Source organism: Larus michahellis, chromosome 7 (assembly GCF_964199755.1).
Source record: "Larus michahellis chromosome 7, bLarMic1.1, whole genome shotgun sequence".
Taxonomy (NCBI): domain Eukaryota; kingdom Metazoa; phylum Chordata; class Aves; order Charadriiformes; family Laridae; genus Larus; species Larus michahellis.
Genome location: NC_133902.1, coordinates 30133792 through 30153702, shown reverse-complemented (window position 1 = coordinate 30153702; position 19911 = coordinate 30133792). Strand labels below are relative to the sequence as shown.

The window sequence follows — 19911 nt, the reverse complement described above, 5'->3', positions numbered from 1 at the left end:
GTGGCTCCCCGGCACGTTGTGGGAGTGTCTTGGGAAAACACTGGATGAGTGTGCCTCCAAGAGCATTGAAGTCCTTGTCATGCTATAGATTGGGTCTCTCATGGGACCCTGATCTTTGATTTATGTGAAGATTTCTGATTTCATGGAGTATAGTGGGTATGTTTTCTACCTTAGCTTTTTAGCAAAGCATTTGCTCCCTAACCTTTTACATTCTTGTTTAGCCTTCAGCCTTTCAAACAGAGTGCAGCAGAAGCTATATTTCAGTACCTCTTGACTGCACCATATTTTCAAGAAATTAATTCTTGTCTCATCTCTTGATATCCATATGCATTACTAGCTAGTCTGTATACAAGCATTAGATAGAAGGGGTCTTTGGATATTGCATTAGTGCCTAAAGGGGATCGTATATTGAAACATGAGACATGTCTGGGAGTTTGGTATTCATGTTCTTTAATTGCTGATGTCAGTTCAGTGTTCAACCTTTGACAAGGGCAAGCAGTGAAGGATGTGCACCTCGGACATCTGGAGGAAAAGCTTCTAAGTTACTCTGTATGCTTGTGTTTATTTCATAGAGAGTGGGCTCTGTTGGTGTTTAAAAAAGCAGGCTGGTTTTTTCACATTCGTCCGCTTAACATGGCTTGATTAATAATGTTTCTGTGACACCTTTTTTTTTCACTGGTTATACCGTTGGCCACTGTATTGTGCAGATGCTCCTGTGCATACTGGACTATAGGAAATGATGTAGCTCTTCTACAAGGATTTAGTTAAAGCTATGAAATATTCATCTGACTGCAACATCTGCCTTGTGCTCTCTCCCCTCTATGCATTCTTCACGCTCCAGCGTTACTTGCACACACAGTCACGTTCTGATTGTTGTCTCTCTAGTTCTGCAGTCAGAATGTTCTAAATATTCAGAATGTTATGTATATATCATGCTAGGTGGCTGTGTATTATTAGAAATCCTGGGCTTTAAGCACACTGTCATCCATTGTTCAGTAAACACAATTACATTGCCCTATCTTTCATCTCTTCTCTAATGAATCCATGCTAATTGATTAATCAGTGCTGTTGCTTCACTATGGTAATCCCATATGAGGAATAGTAGTAACATAACTAGCAATTACTAACATATGTTGTACACTGAGGAAAACATACCGTAATGCACCGCAAGTGGCAAATCCAGCTCAGGAGGAACGGAGCGGTGCCTCGGCCGGGCCGCGCGTTCCCCAGCACGGCTCTGTCTGCTGGGAGGAGAGGTGGGCCCGGGGGGCGGCTGCTAGGTGCTCTTTGGGTGTGAGTGTGACCCACTGATTACTGGGAATATCTCAGTCTATCACGATTAGTGGTGCGTTACAGCGGCATGTCGCAGAAGATGAAAGCAATGTGATCAGCTATATCTTTTTCCGAAGTTTCGTCTGGTGTTAGTTACTGAAGCGACTGTCATCTTGACTTAAATATGGCCGTGACAGTGACTCGTAAAGCAAGATAAAGAGCATTCTTATATCATTACAGCACCTTACTGATGTTACTGTTTAATTTCCAAAGCAATGAGTTGAGATTTCTGATCAAAGACACAGCTTAACGTTGGCTCTTGCAGGCTGTGAGCGGTGCTTAACAGGCCAATGGATGGTAACAATTTGATTTTCCTTGCTGTTACAGAATCAACAGAACTATGGATTGCTATTGACCGACCTAGCTTGTTTATGGCATCACGTTATACGCGTCATTCATAAAGAGAATTAGTAGCAAAATATCAAATACAAACTTTAGTGAAGTCCCTTTTTTAATGCTGAAAATGGGTGTGGTTTTTAAATTTTAGAAACCATTGTTTGCTGCCACTGTCATTGCTGGTGGTAGCAAATATATACATATTTTCATTTGGATGAAAAAGACAGGTGAATTCAATAAAGGATTTATTGCAAGGATTAAAGATGTGAGGCTAAAGCATCATTTGTTTGTTCAGCTTTTAGATAATACACATTCTTTAGAAGCCTTTCAGGTAATATTGAGGGCATATTAGTGTACCAAAAGCAGGAAGTTTTTATTCGGTACTCCAGTTACATTTGTAAAGTGTCGTGGGTTTGTTTTGGTTTTGTTTTTTTTTTTTTTTTTTAATTTTCTGTATTGTGCATTAGTGTGCCGGTTTGGGGGGGGTTATGTTGCTTTTTTTTTTTAAAGTGTTCAAAATTAGCAATTTTCTGTGGTGTGAATAAAATCTGAATTCTATTTTTGAGGGAAATGGTGATGTGGCATCACACATAAGACTGTCTAGATAAGACTTAGATGTTCACTAAGTAATACCTTCATGAAGAAATTATCTTGATGTAATGTATAATTGCTTCAGAGATTTTTTTCATTTACTTTTAAAAAGGAATACAACCAGTTCCATTTTGCACAAACAAGAAAGGAGTCAAAATATAGATTTGTAGTTTGCAAAACTCTCGTAAAAGGTTCTGTCAATTAAAGATTTTAGGAGACTTAAAAAAGTGAATCAAGATAGGGAACGTAATGCTGATGTTCTCTTGCTGTGAGAAAATTTGGTGTATTTTCTTGTAGAAATATTAATTTCTTTCCTATTTTTGCAATATCAATTGCCCAATGGCAATTTCCAACCAAGAGAAGGGATTAGTGTGCGCTTGTAGAGCTCATGATAGTGCAGTTTTTAAATGATGCTTGTTGCCATGGGAATGCTTACAAATAATGTATATAGTAACTCAAATGTCCAAAGGTTGTGCACTTTCTTTGAACATAGATTTTTGTTTCCAAGTGGATGATACAGAAGAAATTACAAGTTTTAGCTTGGAAACACCTGCTTCTTCACTGCCTTGTATTGCTGAGAGCACTGGTAAATGTTCTCTGCAAATAAAAGACCACCCATGGATTTCTGGGCAATAAATTTAGCAATACTCCTTAAAATATAATTAGAACACTAAAAGGTAAATAAAATATGAATATTAATATCCTAGCAGATTCTCAGGATTTATCTGGGTGACTTCTAAAACCTAGGCACAATAGTCGCCATGCTTCATGTTAGACTAAACACTCTTAGCATGGGTGAGCTCAAATTAATAATCTTGCTGAGACGCAAATAATACTTGCTCAGGCACACTGACCTTCTAATACTTCTTTGTAGTGTCTGGTTGGCTTGTGGTGTAGGCAGAGAGCCCGTGTATGTCTTCAAAAGACCATGTAGACACACTCAGAAACAGTAGAGGTGTATTTAAGTCAGTAACGTTCTCTACCTAATTTTGCTGCTACTTTCTCCTATTAATATAGTCTTCATGAGGAAAAGAGCTATATGTTGACTTTACCTCTTTCTGCAGGTATTGGTAAACTAATTTTTGTCTGATACAGGGCAGACACCCATGTTTTCCAATGGTAGAAAATAGAGGTTAATATTCTAACATTCTGTACGCCCTGTAGAATCCTAATGTGTTTTCCGTCATGCAAACCCCTCTAGAAGCATTCTGTAGCACATGTATGTTTGAATGCCTACCTGATCAAAGTAGGCAATTAAAATCAGTGTGATAAATGAGGGAGAAGGGTAATAAACGTATCCTCGGTTTTAAAGGTGCCAATGATCATATTGCTGGCCAGTTACTCATCCTTTCAGTAATTATTCCAATATTGACAGCTCCTAAAAGTCGTGAACAATTCCGTATTATGTATGTTTCCAGTAGGTTTTTGGTTGGTGGTACTGGTGGGGGGTTGTGTTTTTTGGGTTTTGTTGGGTTGGGTTTTTTTTTTTCCTTTTTTTTTTTCCCCACTACGGAAACACTTCCTTTCACTTCAATAATTGGTTCTTGGCCAGTAGAGGTGCTAAATCCAAATATTTATCAATATGCTATCAATGCTTTTAAAAGCGGCTTTCCTACTGCTTTGGAAAAGACATTGCTCACACCTCACCCTGGAAATTGTTAAAATGTTGGGCTTAAGTCCAGAGTTTTATGTGCATGAAAGCTACTTCTGGAGTCTTTTTAACTGAGGCAATTTTTCCTTTTTTCTTTTCCTCTGAGCCCTTCACAAAGGGAAGTACGTAGGCACTCAGGCTGCACCTCTTCCTTCCCTTCACCCAATCAAAACAACTGCCAAGAAAGGTGTGAACTCCGGTACCGTTACAACTAGTGGAAATTTTACTTTTTCTTTTTTTTTTTTTTTTTTCTCAGTGTTAGAGAAGTTTTTCAGCTGAGGGCTCTTGGAGACTGTCATGACCAAAATTATATGTAACAATTTTGATCTCTAGGCCTCAACCAATCATTGCTGCTCTCAAAAATAAAGAACTTGTTGTTTGTGTAGGACTTTGAGAAACAGCATTGTTGTTTCCATGCAGAGAACACTCCTCAGCTAGATTTTCTGAATGGTTAAGACTGGAAACAAGTTGTAAGCAGGTAGAGCAGGAAGGGTTAGGGAGAATATTTTGAAGCTTGGTATTGGCAAGGTGTATTTTACGTGTAGAGGCTGAACATTTCCAGAAGAGCTCAGTGGGATTTAAGAGGTGACAAACTGATTGGTGTAGCTTGTGTCCCTGAAGAACTGAGGCTCCTCTGTTTTTGGTTCCTGCTGACTCCTGTGCTCCCTGGGAGCTGTGTTTGATATTAACAATATCTTGCCAATGTAGAAGGCAGGGCCTTCAAGGTGCCTGCTGACTTTGGACCAGTAGTAATTCGCAATTACTAAAGTAATTGCGAATTACTACTGGTCCAAAGTCAGCAGGCACCTTGAAGTAATTCCTAATTACTACTGGGTAGAAGACGATGCCTCCCATGCTTAACCCCATGAGGTACTCTTCTCCCTAGCTTCACTGTGAGAGTGCCCTGTTTACTATTGAGAATTTGCCCTCACGCTCTTTTGACAGAAGTTGTTGACCACTGAGCTTAAGGCATAAGCAATAATTTTTGAAAGACATGTGTGCGTAAGGTGTTCCTGTCCCACTTTTCACGGTGGTACTGAGTACTTCAGTTGAACTGCTTACATGATACAGTTGCTCCTAATATGCTTCAGTGCAAAGTTGGCCAAAGTAGTTGGACCTGCCGGGGAATGAGGTTTCAGCCAGCTTGATTTCTGCATTGAACACCACCGCAGTGTATGTAATCTGCCAGCAGAGTTCAGCTGTGATGATAACCCTCAGCAGAGAGTTGTTAGCAAGCAATCCGGGGGAATAATTTCTTGCTCCCGACTGATTGCCGGGAGAGTGTCTATTTATGCCCTTGGTTTACAATATCTTTTTAAGGGCCAGGACCAAAGCTCACCACAATATTCAAGAAATCTGTTGGTAGCTGAGAGGGAAAATGTTGCTGTTCTGGTTCCCAAAAATGTCATGTACTTGCTAAAAGCGGTACTATAGTATGGTTTTTCTTTGTGCTGTGCTAATTAAACATGAATCCACTTGCATATTATTAAAAATATCTGAAGATGTACGGCTATTCTTATGTTGAAAAATATCTTTTACCAGTCCAGCAGAATACATTTCAATTGACAACATTGAAAGAAGCTGTATGATTCTTATTTTCATATTTGTTGCCTGCCTAAAAATTATCTTTAGCAAGTAATTAATTGCATTTGTAGATACTGCACAATTGCATCAATTATCCATCTCAAATGAATGTCATTCTGAATAGTTGAGAGGATGATGTAGTTTAATCAGTAAGTGAAATGGAAGTATTGTAAGCTGCTTAAAAATATTTAACGTGTTTTGTGTAGGCAGAGTGATTTAAATCAAGCAGACCACTGGAAAAGTAAGAAATATGGAGTAACAAACACTAATATTTTTTCCTTAGTTTAGCAGCATTTTATTAGCTTGCTTTGCATTGGTTTCCATTCTTGATATATTGGTGATAGTTATACTGTGGTGATGTTAGATGGTTAGGAATTTTTAATTGAGATAAATTAGTTGTGGTTATAAATACACTTGTTTAAGAATGACAGCTCACGTGGATGTTGGTCAACGTTGCCGCGTTTGGACAAGCTCTGTGATGTTTATGAGCATACTAAGCAACTCAGTTTTCAATGATTTGTTGGTTTTCAAAGGATGTTTGATACTTCGTTATGCTTATTTAGATGGAAAAAAGGAAAGTTATATGTTAAAATAACAAAATTAATATGGAAATTTTTTGTGGCATTGTTATGCCTTCTTTTGCAATAGTAAACCATTCTTGAATATATTTCAGGATTTGGGGTGTTACATAAAGCTGTGTAGGCAAGGTGGTAGTCTGGTATTAGCATTGTAATAAAAGGTGTTAGCTAAATAGGTGAAACGCAGATATTGACACCAACTTTGTTTTCGTATCTAGTATTTGAATGACTTTGAGTTTTGTGTAGCTCTTTGGAAGTTGGTATTTTACAATGTGTAATGTTTAACCTATTCAGAGCCCCTGATTTTAATGCTTTTCCCCAGTTACAAATGTTTTTCTTCTGCAAAGGTGTTTTAAGAACAGGTGTCTGCTAACTAGTAGCTTGTTATGTGTTTCACTTGTCAGAGTGTTCCGTAGCCTTGAGATAGCCTGACTCTGTACTTCGCAAGCAATAAAGATAAAATAACTGTTTTCTTAATGTAGGGTTTTAGGGCCACAGCTTTGATTAGGCCCATTGTGGATTTAAGGCCAAATGAGGGGATCTAGATACCGATTTTGAGTCTCAAACGTTTTTAAAACCTGTGGTTCACTGTGTTCTTGTTTTTGCAGTCAGAGGGTGGCACTGGTTATTGTAGTCAAATGAAGCTTCTTAGCCGTTTCAGAAACGCACATACACACTCAGCTTATGTTTTGTCCCAACAGACCAAAGCGAGCCGTGGAGAAGCCTTTCTGAGGCACAGTCGTGTACGATTGACCAGAATTTGAAAACCGCTCTGTATCTAACTGTTGGACGTTACATCAAGATATGTGTAAAATATTATCATATTTTAACCTGTGCTTGGTCATATTATTGCTGAACAAAACAGAGCATTTGTATGTGTTCCTTGAGCTGTATGGTCTTGAGGATCATCTTCTGTATGCAGTGTCAGCTGTTGCATTTGTTGCTGTAACTAAAGGTAAACACCTTTACTTTGTAACACTGACTAATTCGTTTGGGAATATTTATGAAAGTGCTGATTTTTAAAGCTAAAAATAGTGCTATGGCTTTTTAAACTCATTCTGGCTGTCAGAAATGCTCACATGATCCTGGAAGTGTTGCTAAAAATGTTCAATTTTTAAATACAGTAATTAAAGTTGTCTGTTGTGAGAGCCGTAGATGAGACATTTCCTGCATTTGTAAACTAAGCATCCTTTCACCCCCGGGTTTCCTTGCATCTGACTGTTTGTTATGTCGGTAGGATCTGAACTCCCACTGAACCTCCTTGGAAGAAGGTTTAAGTTGGCCAAGCAGGGAGAGCGAGCTCTGCAGCGTGCCACCCTGCTCCCTGACCTTCTGCTATAGGGTTTGGTTGCCTTTCCTTTGTTTTAAAAAGCTGATGTCCTCAGGGAGTACAATACAGTAAACTGGAACTTCAGACTAACGTTTTCACTTTTAACTTCGTCATTAAAAGAAAGTTTCAGATGCAGATACTTTCCCTTGGGTATACCAGACCGCTTCAGTCCTGGTTTGAGTGGATACCGTGTGTATTTCCTATTAATACCTCTTATTCATTTCCTTCAAGTTTATTGTTAGTCTTTAATGATCATTTTATACTGCAACTATACCCTGCACTCAGGATTTTCTCCAGTTGTTTATGTAGAATTCTTATTCTCTAAATGTATCTAGTTCTGAGCTATGTCTCGTGTTGGATATTGTTTAATAAGATTTTTTTTTTCAAAGTAGAAGAGGATGTTTTTTCCTATCTAGCTTTCTAAAAGTGATATATTTGGAATTTTATACTACCTGCAAATTTACTTCTTGTCTTAAGAATAGTATTCTGAGCCTATCAGGGAGAATTGAGGTGATGTAGGGCCCTTTTATGGCCACTGGTGGCCCATGAATATTTTTAAAGCTGCCTTACTGGGCTAGGTGCTATAGTCCACTCTTGGGTGAATGCAAAATTTTGCTGCAGAAGAACCTCAGCAGAAGATTTCTTTTTAGCTAAAATGTAATGCAAAACTACACTATAACCAGAGTTTAGTTAGAAAACAGATCTGGTGCAGTTTTTTAAAGATATGAAAATCCAGGTTTTCTGGGTTGCAATGATAGTGAAAACAGAGCAATGGGACTGGTTGATAGCCGGGCCCTCAGCCTCTGCTCTGTTAGCTGCTCAGGGCTGCGCCCTTTGTTTGAAACAGAAACAGTTGTTTTGACCGTTTTCAGTCAATTCTGTCTCTTCCTCTCTCTTTTTCTAGCCAGAATCGGATACTTTCACGTCTCTGTCGAAAAGTGTCACTATTGCTTTCCCCCCCCCCCCCAGGGTGTTTTGTGGTTTTTATGAAAGGAGCATTTTCAAAAATGAAAGAAAAAAAACAGAAAATGTATCATACTCCCTAACCTCAATAAGACCCATGGCTGATTCCAGCGTATTTGTTGTTGGGGCTAATATATGTCCGTGCTGACTGTTGAATGAGAAGACTGTGTGTGTTCACAGAGTAGAAAATGTTACTGGTATGTACTCTGTCACTCTTTCTACAGTTACACATACGCATTTACCTAATTTGAGAGCTGTCATATAACGAATATGAGATTCTCAAGCATTTGGGTTACTGTTGTTTGCAGAGGACTATTATTTAATAGCATCCCTCTCTTCTGCTTCAGTCCTAATTTGAAGAACATGCTTTTTGCAGCACTAAGAAAAATTCCCTGATTCATATTATCCCTATGTAAATAAATTTTTAAAAATTCCATTTTTCTTAGGTGCCTGTGCTTTCTTGGCTTTTGTTTTTACCACACTATTTTGCATTTGATTCCTGTTTCCTAAGTGAAAACTGCAATTCTGTCACTGTCACTGTAAATCTATTACACTGTCAGCTGAGTTCGAGTCAAGTTTTGGCAGTCAGTGTCATTAATTCTGCTAGTATTGAAAAACTGACAATCAGTCTTTAAAATATGAAGAAGAGATTGAGAATTTTTGTGTGTATTGGATCATTGCCTTCTAATGGTGTCTTTACTTGTGCATTGTCGGTTTGCTATCATTCTGCTAGTTGAGCAGGAGATGGTCTGTTTAAATTTGCTGTGCTTCTAATGAAATGCTGAAGTATGAAAGGAATTTGTCCGTTTGTAGTGATTGTTACGTGACTGGAGCTCTAACGTTATTCTCAGAGACCTCAATCATAATTTCAGTCTTATGGTTCATGTTTCCTTGATCAGTTAAGACTTTAAGTATATCTGGCTTTGTGTTTACTGTCTTGAGCATGTGATAATCTGTGCTATGTGTGAGCACTATATGCCGTCAAATCATAACAGGCAGTGGTGTGCAGGATGGGGCTGTGACACTGAACTTCCCTCTGCCACGTTTTTGAAGTCCCTCTGCACACTTCTGTCCAGCTCAGGAGAGGGTAGCTTTTGTTTAGGAGCTTTTACCCTTAAATTAAAAAGGCAAAAAAAACCCCCAACCAGCTGTAATTGCAGTTATGGACTCCAAACTTCATCCTTCAATTCCTCACAGAAGTCTTATCTTGTGGAATGATGAAAATGTGGGACTGTCAGGCACCTCACAAGGCTGGACGATTATTTTCTGTCACAGGAATGACCATGCCTTGAAACATTTGTGACATGTTTTTAAATCTGTTCTTGAAGACCTCTTCTGAAGGTCTGATACCCCTAATATCTGTAATAACCCAGTTATCCAGCTTCAAGACACTTGTTGCTGGTCTGGTCCTTAGCAGGAAAAAAGAGCTGTTAGTTTCCATTTTCTTGTAAGAACCTCTTACTTACCTTGGAGTGCAACCGTGCCCTTACCAATATTGTGCTGTGTCACTAAACAAATCTAATTCCCAGTGTGAGATTAGACTTTTTGATCAAAAAATGGTTCCATGGGGTTTAAAACCTGTGAATCGGTCAACAGAAACATGACATGAGATTGTGTTCCGAACATCAGTTTTTGTCATTTACTGTGAAATCTGTTTCTGAAGGAAGAGGAGATGGAGGACAAGTATGGACATAACCACACTACAGTAACCAAAAGCCCAGAAACAGAGAAATAACGTAGCTTATGCAGACTTGTATAGACTGTAAGGGAGGCTTTAAATAGCAAAACAGTTCTGAGATATGAGTAGCAAGTTGTGTGTCGTGCACTGAGCAGCACCGTGTTGCAGCCAGTGTCTGGAAGAAAAGAAAGTCCAGTTAATTCACAAAATCTGCTCATGGCTTGGCTGTTTTCAACCTTCCAAAAAAAGAATCTTTGTAGTACCAGTGGTACTAGTGGTTAGCTAAAGGAGGTTAGCTTTGTTGGGAGCATTATTGTTAAAAGGTTTGTCGCTTACGGCATCTGTTGCTACCAAGGCGCTTTCTTTTTTCAAGATGAAGTCAGCATATGAAGGCTGAGTGTCACATTTCTGTTGCTGCTTGAGGTTGAGCTGCTGATTTATGAGGTTAGTATGGAATATGCTTCATATAACAAGAATTGCTCCTTGACATGTGGTTCCACTGTGAAAAGTGATTGGAAAAGATGGCACATACTCTATATGCGTTTTTTAAAATAGTTCTTCCATTAGTGACAGAAGTTTGCATTCAGTGAGCTATATTGGTCTTGCAGTGGAAGCCAAGTCTGGCTTGTGCTCTGATTAACACACAAAGAGAATTCCTACCAATATGATAGGTTCAAAAGCGGTGTGTGAACTAAAAGGGGATCCAGCTTGATTTATATTCCAAAGGTTTGCTTGCAGGGCTGGTCGCGATTCTTTTTTAAAATGAAAAACAACCTCCTGAAAATAAGTTCTACAAATCTTTGAGGGACTGAAAACACCAAACTTTTAAAGCTATCTTTCTGAGTAGAGCCATCTTTTGAGAGAAATTGGAAGTTTTAATACACAGTGTAGAGCTTTTATTGAAAATTAAATTACCTATCTAGTTGGCTTTGTTCTTTGGAATTAATTTATAACGTTGCTACCTTTTGCCTTGAGACAACTTGATATGGCAAGTATATACACTGGAAAACTGTACCACTGCAACAACATAAAAATAATGATTAACTTTAGGCTTTATCTAGTTAAGATCAAGCTCTGGATTGAATTCTCTTAGTGTGTTGACAGCTGAAGATTTATGTCTTCCAGCTATATTCCTGTTGCAGAGTTGGCAGAAGTGACCTCTCCAAAGAAGGTCTGTGTTACGAATTTTGCTCTGTTTACGTTATTGCCATAAGGGTCGCAATGAAGTACAGTACATTAAAGCTAATATATCACCTGCTGACAGTGGACTTATCGCACTGGTACCTCTTTCCCTCTCCCAGTATTGAAAAAATGCAAACGTTAAGAGTCTAATGAACAGAAAAGGAAAGTTAAGTTAAATAATGGTTTTCAAGAGCTCTAGCATTAATGTCAGGTCCCTGCCTGCGCCGTGTTTCTCTGTCTCGCTAAATGGTTACATAATTTTTTCTTCCGTGAAGTTACTGTGAAAATATGTCTTTGCCAGATAAATGCTACTAAGGGATAGAAAGTGCAGGGAAAAAAAAAGCTATTGCGTTTATCCAAGGTCTGTGGAATCCGTTGTGAGAAAGGAGGTGGCTCAGGATGGGAAAGAGTGACATTCGGGTTCGATAGGCAGCGAAGGAAACCGTACCACAGGCTTCTCCAGGGGAAGCACAGTGGGACGCCGGTGTGAGGAGCAGGACGTGAGATACCCTCCTGTTTCTCAGAACGCCATGTTATGTACATGCCACATACAGAATGGGTCCCTCAGCCCTCACTGTCAGTGAGATGATGTTACTTATGATTTGCTTTCTCTTCCAAATATTCACTCAAAAATATAAATACAGCCATTGTTCTACATGCATCAATATGTACATAGATTGAAAATGTGCTTTGAAATCTCTCAACAGGGTGCTTCCCAGGTATCCTTTCAGGATGGGGAGATGAACCTTACTGGACCCACAGAACTTTTGTTGGCTCAGAGGGCCCGGCTCCCTGCCAGGTAGGAAAATCTTCTGTTTGGTGCTGACTCAAGTGTGGTTTATCAACATGCAAGACAAGACTGACTTCTCATTCCAGCTGCACCTGCGAATCTGCATTGTGTTCATCATCATCACGATCTCTTCCTTCTTGTCCCTTTCCCATCCTAAAAACGCACTCAATTCATATACTGAAGCACATATTTGTGCGTGACAGTCTTTTACCCTTGTTGATGAATATCAAGCATTTTATTGTGGTGGTGGTGAAATATGTGGCTAAGGGGGAAATATGCTACCATTGTATAGTCAGCGTTTTTGCTTTCTACTCAGTCCTGCAGATATTTAATATCTTAAGGTAGAGGGTGTTCTTAGGTAGTATATCAATATCAGGTAGTATATATATCTATATTAGTATATATTAGGTAGTGTGTGTATATATATATATCAATAAGTAACCAGTCAGCTGAACCATATAATCCTAAAATGATCTTTTTCAGTTAAAATGTCACCTCAGCTGCATAGTTGAAACAAGAGGAAACTAGGTGTTCTGAAGAGATTTAATAATGAGCTTCAGGGTTTATTGTTCCTGAAATCACAGGGAAATTTCTAAGTGTCTGAAATGAAATGAAAAAAAAAATTTGCAGGTTACATTTGTTACACCAAAATGAACAAGTCAGGCTCCAAATACAGTGTCACAAAGTAGGTCAGTCAGATCCTCCGTGGTGGTAATAGAGGATTTGACCTGGCAAATTTAGAGCAAAATGTTTCCATGCTGCTATTCTCCTGTCCCACCATAAGCTTAAATTTCAGTTTTGACTGGTTATTCAGGTTGTGCTGCAGTCACCTTTTTGTGCAGGCAAAGGAATTAAGCTTTTGTCCAGTATGTTGTGTTTGTTGCAGAACTGTAGTGGTATCATAGCACGTTGTATAATAAAATTAAGAAGTGTTATATGGCAAACTTCTGCATGACAGGTAAAATGTCTAAAATTAATTTGTTTCGATTTTGATGATAGCAAATAATAATTTGCTGTAATTTTGCAGCTTATAGTTGTGTGTCAAAACAGTATAAAATAAAAACCATAAAATAAACAGTATCTGCATGCCTTAATCTTAGAGCATTTATCCTTATAAACACCTGAGAAAAACCAAGTGTTAATATTCCCATTTTACCTACATGGGGTCTGGGAAAGAGGCTTGAAGTTGTATACCCAAAGCCTGTGGGGAAGTTTGCAAGAGCAGGGACTCTAACCTTGGTGGTGTTCTGGGCCATGCCAGGATTTTGATAGAAGGATCACCTTTCCTTTTAGAGCATGTCAAAAATTAGTCTTTTCCATGCAAGAGAGTTAATTTCTTAGTTTTTCTCATTCTTTGAGTCATCATTTAATTTCTTCTATGAGAGATTTTTTTTGTCTTGGTAAGGTTGTGCTTTTCAACTCATCTGTTTGTTTGCTTCTTTCCTCCCTCTTGGAGGCCTCCTTGTCACCTACTTTGTATGCCATTTTGTAGTTTTTTCTCTTGCCTGCTGGTACTGATATATATTTTTAGAATGGTCTCATTCCGAAAAGGAACTGGAGTGCTCTTCCAGCTTTCTCTGCACCTGCCAGGCCTCTAAGTTACACACTAGCTGATTAGCGTTCATCATGCAGGTATAGAACTTCGTCAGTTTGGTTGCTAATGCTTATTTTCTCTTTATGGAATGTTGCTATAGACTTCTACAGCTTGTTTCACCTGAGGTAATTATTATGCATCACCAAATACATGCACTTATTTGTCTCTTGATCCGTTAATTTGTCATGGGGATTAATCAAACTCTGTGCATGCTATGCTCATATTTGCTGATGTCCTTATGCTTTTACTAGGGTGTTTTAGAGCATCTGAGTCCTCTTAGGAATTTTCTCAGAGCACATTATTGTTTATCAAGCTAAACAAGTTATTGTTTGCATTTGAGATTCTTCAGAAGAAGGTTGTGGTACTCATTTGCTTTTCATCTTCATAACCTGATTTTGGTGGCTATTGGAAACGTTGACAATGAGAAAGACCTCTATGATACTTTTCAGAGGTATTCAGTTTTCTGCAATGACCAGCTCTCTTCTGGCATGTCACAAAACAGTGGATAATTCAAGCCTAGATTTCGGTAGATCTCTCAGTTTTTTTGTTGAATCCTGCAAACTGTGTTGGTGGAGGAGGATGCAAGGAAAAGTGATATATAGATTGAGGCCCACTCAGCTGATCCCTGAGCATCAGAGTGTTGAACAGACAGGAAACAGAGGGAAAACTGGCCAGAACAAGGTATTCCCAAGAACCTTTCTGCATTGGTTGTAATTTTTTTGGAGATAAAATGAATTGTCTTAGTCTGGATTGAGACTAATGCATTAAGGAGAAACGTTGTCCAAAAAAAACCCCAAAACAAACCAACACCAAAACAAAGAGAAAGGAGTAGTGTTTCTTTAAATGCAGATTCACAGTAAAATAATTACCAAATATACCTTACTTGTGCTCCCTGTGTCCTGAGGAGAGTTTTAAAAACACTCTTTTGCCAGTAAGTGTGGAGATGGGCAGTATAAGAGTTTTTTCCTCAAAATTGTAGATTATATTCAAGTATTTGTAATCAATTCCAATTTCTTCAAACAGTGAACTTAGAGGACTTCAGAACCCATTATGTTGTAAAACAAAGTTAGTTGGTATTTCTGTGAAATCCACCAGAATTTCAGAAGTCAAAGAATTTAAATTTTAAGGCTACTCCGTGCTATGAATAAAGAAGAAAACCACGATTGTTCCTGCTGCTTTCACTAGAAAAATATTCCTTCCTGTCACTGAGTTTGATAATCATTATGACCTATAGCACTTAAGCAAAATAGCAGCTAGTCACCTACGAAAATTATCTGAGCACTAACCTGGAAGAGGTCAGTGTCCCTTCTCTAACTCCAGCCAATAATGGGTATTTCAGAGGGAAGGAGAAAAAAAACAACCATGATTAATATTTTATGATTGTGAAGCCTGGTCAGTTGAAGTTAAAGGCTTCAGACTTGGCTTGTTTTATATTCCTCACTCAAGTAGGAAAACTGTTCCATTTGAGGAAAATAAGTGAACTGATTTAAGTAGGTAAAATTAGTTGCATGTTGAGTAAATGAAATGAGTGGCAGTGGGAAGGATTTTTAGCTCCTCCATTCAGAAGCTAATAGGAAGGAAGTTTCTTTGCCTGGATTCCCTTAAAACATTTCACTGTAAAAGCACTGGGAAACTTTTCAGGACTGTATCACTCAGGAGTCTGAAAATTTAAATTTAACCTTTTGAGACTTGAACTTTGCTGGAAGAGAGATTTGAAACATTGGGATGTTGGCATGCTTTTTAATGGAATAAATAAGGACAGGACTAATGGCAATCTTGTAATTTCTGAAGGTGGATTTCTTATTTTGGATTTGCTAGTAAAGATGATGTTCAGAATAAGGGAAGCCAAGCTAATGCCATCAGTGTATAAAATCTGGTGGTTTTCCTTGCTTCCTTTCATGTTCTGGACTAGGGTTGAAAGATTTTTAAGGTAACAGCAGGATCTTGATACTCTACAGAAGTCAGGTAGAAGTTTGTCACAACCTTTAATATTGAATCCCTTAGCACACTATACATAGTAATACTGTTTTTGAAAACCTTGCTTTTCTTTTCTTAGTAAAAATGACTGTGTTAAGGAAGAGTAAACACGAGTCTGCTTGGAAGTGGATGTTTAGCTTAATAGCAGTGGATTAGTTGGAACTCAAAGGGTAATTTATGCATGGATAATTCATTACGTGTTTTCATTATATTCTGTTTTGCTGTCTTCCCACTTCTTTCTAGCAGAGGTCAGGGTCAGTTCCTTGGTTTAAGCACTATAGATACATAATTAAAGCGTAACTGCAGTGTTTTTTCCTTCTCTGTATTTAACTTTTTTTTTAACCTTCTGTGTCTTTCATTAGTCTAACAACGCAGAAGTGGAACAACTTGATTTAAAGAAAAAAAGGCACAAAAACCTGATGCCTGCAGCTTGTCTGGTTTCTCTCTAAACCTTTATACAGTTAACCTCATGAGAACTAACTAATTTTAGCAGGGAAAAAAATCTGGATTACAGTAGCATCTTTACTTTTTTTTAGTAGGAGCATTTTAGTTAGGAGCACTGGTTACCTCTTCAAATCTGAAACTGGAAGATTCTGACAGCATTTCATAGTAAATATTTAAGCTTGTGGATAGTTTGTTTAGTTTTGTGTAGAACGGAGCAGCTGAAATGTGCCCATCTCTTCTAAAGCAGAGTGAGCAGTTTCCTTAACTGTGCCTGCAAAGTTCCGTCTTGACTCTGCAGGTTCAGTTGCTTTCTTCTGTCCTTGCAGGGTGCTCTCCATCCCTGTTTAGATACTGCTCAGATTTTCGTTGTTGAGTGTATTCACACTCTTTAACCTCTTGAGCTTCAGTTTCTTCTTCAGGGCTTTCAAGACATTTTCATCAGTGCTTTGAGCATCTAGTTTAAAAGATGGAAGGAAAAATGTGGAAAAGGGGTAGGAGGTGGGTGGGAAATGTGCTGGCAGCTTTAGTTGAGCTGGGTACTCTGGAAGCCTGTCTGGAAGAATGGCTACAAATACTTCATCAGCAGCAACAGTACTGTTTTAAGATGTGAAAGAAATACACGGACAGAGTCATCACCCTCTTTAATTGGATAAATCTGGGCGTGCTTCCTCTTTAGAATTCCCTTTAGTAACTTGTAGGCCTGTGCTCTCCTCCAGATGTCAGCACCCCTTGTTCATGGATGCTCTCCTCCCCTGGAATGGCAGCATTGGTCGGTGGGGCTGGAGGTGCAAGTGAAGAACAAGCAATGAGGTGTAGCCCAGTACCTTCATCTGTGAGCTCTCTGCATCTGTGTCTCATTTCTTTTGCCTTTTACTTGGCTGTGGTCAATAAAAACACCACAAAGCATGTCAGAATATCAGCTGTGCTTTTCTGTTTGCAAGGGAAATATTGACATCCTGCGCTAAGAGATTTTTTTCAGATACAGTAATTTACTAATCTGTACCTTTTCTTAAAAACATATGAGGAATTCAATGATGTATTCAAAGGTTTTTGCTTCGTTATATTGTGCCTGGGTTGAAGACTTACATGCAAGTGTTGAATAAGACTAAAATGGCAAAAGAATATGCCATTGGAATGATAAATACTTGATCTGTGTTTACTCAGGCAGTATGTTCTTGTGACAGATACATGATGACAAGTTTTGCCCGGTAACCCATGCAGAAAGCAGCTTTTTCCAAGGTACTGTCTTCAGTATGTTGCAAAACAATTAATTTGCTTTAGGCCGCATCTACTGCATTCTCCAAGAGAAATCCTACCAAGGTTCTCCTAGCATTTGTAATTTGGGAAGGTCAAAGCGCTTTAGCGAACCAAGTCCTGCTGCAAAACTCCAAAAATGTTTATTTCTGGAGAGAGGTCCCTTTTAAGCATCTGTGTGCTCAGTGGTTGAGATTGGTTCTGTAGTATTCTTGGATAGTTTGTAGAGAAGCTTTTGGCTAACAGATCTTTTCCCATGGCATAGCTGACAAACTGCTAATTCTTGATACAGTTTTCAGGAGAGGGAGCTATAGTATTCAACAGCAAGGGGACTGCCAATCCGAAGATCAGACTGATTCACCACTCAATGTGCAGCACTCCATTTAAATTTTGCTTTCCGTGCTACAAATGGACTGCTGAGCATGCTCACTACACAAATGTGTACATCTTCTCTATCTCTGTCTTTGCTAAGCTGTACTCATCACCATTTTTAAAAATATGCATGGCGAGCCTTCCTGACAAATGTGATAGACTGTAAAGAATCTGGCAGAAATCAATAAACATCAAGCAATGAAGAATTTAAATAGTAAATAATGACAGCTTCTTCAGGTTAAAAATCAATAGTACAACACTGAATGTGGTCTTGGATGCCACAATCAGGTCATGCTAGGCAGGTCTTCTCCCTCTCTTCACTGAGGCCTCTGAAGCACCTTTACTGCAGCGGTGGGAAGGGAGATGCCGGCATGCATTTGAAGAAGCTTGAGTGCCATGTTTCTAGTTGTGGGGAGCCCTGCAGTTCAGATAAGTGTCACTGACATAAATACTTTTTAAAAGTTCACTTATTTAGATTGCTCTAAGAACATATCTGTACGTATTCCGTAGAAATGGGGTTGCAAACTCAGCGAGGACAGTATTTTCTGAGGTAGGAGCTCTGTCAGAGCTCTGTCTGCTCCTTGAAGAGCATGCAGGAGATACTAGCAGTGTGGCACACTGAGGCACCCTTTGGGCATCGCTGACCGATGCTCCCAGCCTCTCCCCCCCAGCTAGCAGTTGGACTCCAGGTCTTTCATACTGACTTGGTAGGCCAGACTAATTTTTTCTTTTACTGCAAAATGTATTTAAGATGTATAGGGGAGATATAAAATAGGAATAGGCCGCTACTAGATTACTGACTTTTAGAATTATTTTTTTCCTGTTTTGGGTGTTTGTTTGTTTGTTTTTAAAACATGTTGAATATTGCAGAAAATCCATAAATTATCCTCTCTGTTGTCAATACCACAGCTATCAACTAGCAGTGGAAAGCCATCCTGCATTCTCCCACCCCCTTCCTCCAGTTTTTTAACTTGACTGTCAAATTAAAGAGTCCCGGCACCTTGGTGTCCCTTGTGCCTGTCGAGTTTAGTTATTAGTATTTTTAAAGCTCATCCTGTTTAGGATCTCATTCCCCCTTGCCCTGTTGCCGTATACTGTCTCCAGTATAGTGTAAACAGTAAGCCAGTGTGGAAAAGTACGCTGCTGGAATTCAGCTGTTCTTGTGGGCAGATTAAACTTGCTGGAAAATGGATAGCATGAATGAAGGATGTCAAGTTTTTCTGAGTCTTTGAGGTTCCTAAAGCAAAAAAAAACCCTCAAATCCCAGATATCCTACTTTTAATTTTTTAACTGTCAGGCTTTCATAGGTATAATATAAAAAGAATGGCCTCAAAGATCTGTTAATGGCGTTGTGAAGGGCAGTTTTCTTCTCAGATGTAAGTAAGAATCACATTTGTTTGAGAATGAAAAGTCATTCTGACTCATAGATTTTTGATTAAAAATATGATTCTAAAGTACTTTGTATAGAGTGAGCTCTTAGTATAAATATTTAGTGCTTTAGTACATCTGTAACTTCTAGGATGTAGCACAATGTTTTTAAAAGTAATACACAACATACGTGTTGGCTGTTGTTCTCACAAAGAAATCTATTTTTCATAGTGTGTAGCTTTCGTGTTAGATTTAAAAATAAACTTGTATGTTTTCTTTGGCTTTGAGCCTACTTATAACTGTAAGTGCGTTCATTTAATATGACAGCTAACCTGTCTATTGTGATAGCCCTGAAAAAAATTCCTGCTCTATTTTACAGTTACTTGGGAAGACAACTCTTCCCTGGGGTACTTGAGCACCACGGGGTTATCTGGGGACAACTGTAACTTATTAAATTTTCCCTGTACGTATGAAAGCCCGTTCACTAGTTTCAGTTATTTTCTGGATCTATAGGATATGGCTACTTATTTGCTCATATGTTTTGATTCTGTAGAAGTTCAAAAGACAATAAAAGTAGCCCTCTAATTTATTTTTTTTTTGTCTGTTAAGAGAATTGGAGGAAGTAGAAGATGGAACTGAAAGAAGAGTTAATTTCCTATGCATGCATGTTTGAGTTTTTGGTAACCACCCTGATTAACTTTTCTGACCAATTTCATTAGGAAAAATGTTTTCTAAAAATACCTACAGGAAGATTTTGTCAGGATTTCCCTGTTTGATTCATGAAGAGAGGGGAGTACAGGAAAAAAAAATCAGCAAATAGAAATCCCTGTTGATCATATGTGTGTGTTATAAATACGGTAACATGAAAATCTGTTATGTTGGGATCA

The 19911-nt window shown here is 38.6% G+C and overlaps 1 protein-coding gene across 7 annotated transcripts in view; it reads left to right on the top strand.

Moving 5' to 3' along the window:
- PARD3B (par-3 family cell polarity regulator beta) overlaps positions 1–19911 on the top strand; it is a 425873-nt gene that overhangs the window by 172515 nt on the left and 233447 nt on the right. For all 7 annotated transcript variants that reach the window (XM_074593647.1, XM_074593644.1, XM_074593642.1 and 4 more), the window contains one exon: positions 11933–12024. In XM_074593647.1, coding sequence (XP_074449748.1) covers positions 11933–12024 — 92 coding nt within the window. The remainder of the gene's footprint in view (positions 1–11932; positions 12025–19911) is intronic.